Source organism: Rutidosis leptorrhynchoides, chromosome 2 (genome assembly GCF_046630445.1).
Source record: "Rutidosis leptorrhynchoides isolate AG116_Rl617_1_P2 chromosome 2, CSIRO_AGI_Rlap_v1, whole genome shotgun sequence".
Classification (NCBI taxonomy): domain Eukaryota; kingdom Viridiplantae; phylum Streptophyta; class Magnoliopsida; order Asterales; family Asteraceae; genus Rutidosis; species Rutidosis leptorrhynchoides.
In genome coordinates this window covers 448,669,714-448,674,498 of record NC_092334.1, presented here as the reverse complement: position 1 = coordinate 448,674,498, position 4,785 = coordinate 448,669,714, and the positions used below count along the sequence as shown (strand labels likewise).

General features: G+C 36.9%; 1 protein-coding gene across 1 annotated transcript; it reads left to right on the top strand.

Moving 5' to 3' along the window:
- Positions 1–3,007: 3,007 nt before the first annotated feature.
- Positions 3,008–4,489, top strand: LOC139889275 (uncharacterized). The gene is made up of 3 exons (XM_071872236.1): positions 3,008–3,305; positions 3,519–3,589; positions 3,668–4,489. The coding sequence occupies exons 1-3, from the start codon at positions 3,008–3,010 to the stop codon at positions 4,487–4,489; spliced, it is 1,191 nt and encodes a 396-aa protein (XP_071728337.1).
- Positions 4,490–4,785: the final 296 nt, after the last annotated feature.

Here is a 4,785-nt window from a genome sequence, read left to right as displayed (position 1 = left end):
AACATAACTTACAATGATTAAAAATAGCGTAGCGTTACACGGACAAAATTTCGACTTACACCCTTACAACATTCGCTAACATACCCTTATTATTAGGATTAAAATTAAAATTAAAATTAAAATATAAATATAAATATATACGATATAGATAGAGAGATGGATATATATGTTATGAAAAATGATCAGAATTCGGTGGCTTTATAGGGAGTTTCAGACTTTGGGGCTCCGCGACTCGCGGCCCTTTTTGCCTTCAAACTCTGCGAGTCGCGGAGTTTGTAAATACAACTCACACAATTTGGAGTCTTTCTTGCCGACGGTTTTTATTTATTTATATAATATATAAATAATTATAAGAATTATTTAAATATTATATTATATTTATGTGTATAGTTGACTTGTAATTTTTAGTCCGTTGCGTCGAGCGTTGAGAGTTGACTCATGTCCCGGTTCCGGATTTTCGAACGTCCTTGCGTACAATTTAATATCTTGTACTTTGCGTTTTGAATCTTGTACTCTTGTAATTTCGAGACGTTTCTTATCAATAATTGGAACCTCTTTGATTGTCTTTTGTACTTTTGAGCTTTTTGGTCGTTTGCGTCTTCAATTCGTCGAATCTGTCTTTTGTCTTCACCTTTTATTATTTAAACGAATATCACTTTTAAATAGAACAATTGCAACTAAAAGCTTGTCTTTCTTGAGGAATAATGCTATGAAATATATGTTCGTTTTTAGCATTATCATGTATAATGACATTATCATTGTCTGATTACAGGTTTGGTTTGAGGCCAAGGTCACCACTCGAAGCAAGATGTCTCTTATAAGGGAGATTAAGAACAAACTCACTCCGGCTTATTGTGCTTGATCTTAAGGACTTCACCGTCGTCATTTACGATAGTTTTGTCAAGCACAGCTCAATTGACCACCGCGCTTATTATGTTTCCGAGTTGGGTAAGTGTCTGCCAGAGTTTTTGAGGGCAATTAACTACACTCCTCCACCACACGTGTCGATGCCATCTACATTTACGTATATCGACTCACCTCAGCAGTCAGGATATTACGGTGACTGTGGTGTATGGGTTTGCATAAACATGGAGCGTGTATTTTGCCAGCTAACCTACCCATTCGAGAAAGATACTGCGAAGGTTGCATTAGAATACAGACATAGGATGGGGAAGACATTCTTTAGATCTCGAATCGAAGTACGTAAAAGGTAGCTCTAATGTTTCTGTTGGTATTGTATTTTGAACAGGCTCCACTGTAAAAGGTAGCTCTAATGTTTGTGTTGGCATATTAGGTCAGCAGGTTGAACATGCTCCACTGTAATCTTTTGACAGTCACCAAATGACTGGTCGACCACTGGTGTAAAATGTGGTCGACCACTTCTTAATTACACTGTGGTCGACCCTGATGTGGGTCGACCATTTAATAAAAATGGCATAGTCGACCACCATATATGAAGTAGTCGACCATAGAGTAAAATGTGGTCAACCACTGCTTAAATACACCGTGGTCGACCCTGATGTGGGTCGACCACTTAATAAAAATGACATAGTCGATCCCATATATGAAGTAATCGACCACAGTGGACTTTCATGATTAAAAAGGCAACCTAGGTCCCACATTTAGATAACATTTCTTATACTTATTAGCTACAGATAGGAAATCCACCTTTCATAAATTTAATTGGATAACGGTAGATCCTTTTATTCCTGTTATCCATTTGTACTCTATAAGTAATGGGATCCCATAAGTAATTCCCATATTTAATAAATACCATACTTGATCGATATTCAAACACACCAGATTCATAATCACAACAACTTAGTAGTTGAAGTTAACTCTTTGCGCAGTTTGAGGTCATCACTTATTGGTGAGTAATCCCTACTTTTATATGTCTTTACATTTATAGTGATGAGTAAGTTAAAGATATATATTTGTTCAGGAGGTTATATTGAACATGTCAATAATCATATAGTTTATATGTCACTTAATTGTCCCAGAGTACCTTTGAAACTTACAATCGCGCCAAACAAACCTTAAATTGTACGCTTTTGTTAAAATATGTGTTAAAAAAATTGATGTTTCACAAGATTTAGTTATATCTATGAAATACGTTGTCGATAACTGTGTCTTGGATATCACTGATGATGAAGATGATTTTAATGATTTTATGAATTTCGCCATCTCAAATCAACCCGTTCACATATATCTAGAAGATATTACGAATTCAATGCATGTTTTAGGTCGAAACCTTACTAATCCTAATGATCAGTTCAACCTACAACAACAATACAATAATCGGTTAAACCTACAACATCCGACCAATAATCAGTTCAACCTACAAAATCCTTATAATAATCAGTACAACCTTAATCATCCATCCAATAATCAGTTCAACCTACCTCAGCAATCCAATAATCAGTTCAACCTACATCATCCATACAATAATCAGTTCAACCGACAACAATCATCCATCAATCAGTTCAACCTACAACAGTCAACCATCAATCAGTACGACTTAGAACACCAAAGTAACAATCAGTTCAACCTACACCACCCATACACTGATCAGTACAACCAACCACATCCATACACAAATAGTTCGAACCTACAAAATCAATCTGTAAATCAGATCAACTTACAAACTCAAACCACAGATGAAATCAACCAACAAATACAATACACCAATTTGTTGAATGATAAACAACCACCGTTTGAAGGTAACGAAGATCATTACATCATTGACCTACCTACATCTGATCAAAGCGGATCTGAGCATGATGATATGGAAAATGTGAATCCAATAAAACCAACAAAACACCCTTTTTCTAACTACATAGTTGATGAGGCTGATGTTCCTGATAGTGATGATGAATACGAAGATGAATACGTCGACCAAACACAAACTTATGACCAGCCAATTAAGTATAATCCCCAAACAGATGATATATTTTAGAACATGCCACCGTTACTGTCGAACACCCAACCCGAAATGAAACCTAGATCAATGACAATATATGAAACCTCATATCTAGTTAAATTGAATCAGACTTTCGAAAACAAGGAAGATTTTCTTATGCAATTACGTACAAAGTGTGTTACTGAAGGGTTCCAGATAAAACCAAAGTACTCAGACAAGTCAAGGTATACAGCTACATGCATATCACCAAATTGTTCATGGCAAATTACTGCTAGGTGTATACAAGATCGCAACAACTTTCAAGTACGGAAGTTGAATGATCTACACACGTGCTCAAATACTCAAATTCTTCCGAACAATAAGCATGCCACCAAGAAGGTCCTAGGTAATATACTGAAAGAGGTGATGAAACAAGAAGGTCGTGTCTATCGACTGAATGATATAAGGACTGATATGTCGACGCGATTTAAAATAAGTCTATCATACCACCAAGTATGGAAAGCCAAATGTTACGCAATTGAGATGTTGAGGGGTAGTCTTGAAGATTCCTTTCAAATACTACCTAATTATCTATATAATCTTAGATTGTCTAATCCAGGTAGTGTAACCAACATTCGAACGGACAACAAAGGCAGATTTGTTATGAGTTACATGTCCATTGGTGCAGCGGTATGTTTAATGCTTTCTTTATTTACTTATTAATTTAACTCGTATTTAAAAATAATGTTTCAATACTTTAATATGCAGACATGTTCGTTTGTTAACTATGCACGACCAGTAATCATAGTCGATGGGGCTCATTTAAAAAGTCGTTACTTGGGGACTAACTTGATTGCTGTCGCTATGGATGCTAACAATGGAATCCTTCCATTAGACTACGGTATTGGAGCAGGAGAGACCATCGATCATTGGACATGGTTTTTTGGTAATCTAAGAGACTCTCTACAGTCTTCGGGGTGTTGTATTGTTAATCTTACCATTATATCTGACAGGGCACCTGCAATAGCTGCTGGCATATCAAACGTATTTCCAGAAGTATTTCATGCACTATGTGCTAGACATTTGTTGGGAAACCTCAAAAGTGTGTCTAAAAGGGTTAAAAGTTACGAGTGGCACTACTGGAAAATGTGCAAAGCGTATAGAAAATCTGATTTTGATCACCACTATGGTATACTAGCACGACGTATCCCAGACAGTGCACATACACTCACTTCTGTTGGGTTCAACAGATGGTCTAGACATCATGCAGATCGTGTTCGGTATGCTTACCTAACTTCTAATAGTGCAGAGTCAATGAACGCACTGTCAGTTCATGCGAGGAAACTCCCGATTACAATGCTTCTTGAATTCTTTAGAGCTTCAGTTCAACAATGGTTTTGGGAACACCGAAACACTGCTGATGGTTTAACAACCCCTGTCACACCATATGCAGAGCGTAAGCTTGGTAAAAGAAATCGTAAGTCTATTAGTTGGACTGTCAAACCGATATCACAAGTTAAGTTTGAGGTATTGGATATGAAAAAAGGCGGTAAAGTCAATCTACAAGATAAAACTTGCACATGTAAATAATGGCAGTTTTTCGATATACCCTGTGGACATGTAATGGCAGTAGCAAGGTATTTTGTCCTACGTAACGTTACTACACACGTTCAGAAGTATTTCCACACTCAAACGTACAAGTCGGCATACATGGAAGATCTTAACCCGCTAGATCATATTTCTGAATGGATAGATCCAGGACACCTACAAACCGTCCTACCGCCATTGGTTACAAAGCGACAATCGGGTAGACTGAAGAGTACTGCTCGTATACCGTCCCAAGGAGAGGACAAAGACAATTTCAAATCTAAAATAAAATGCAGTCG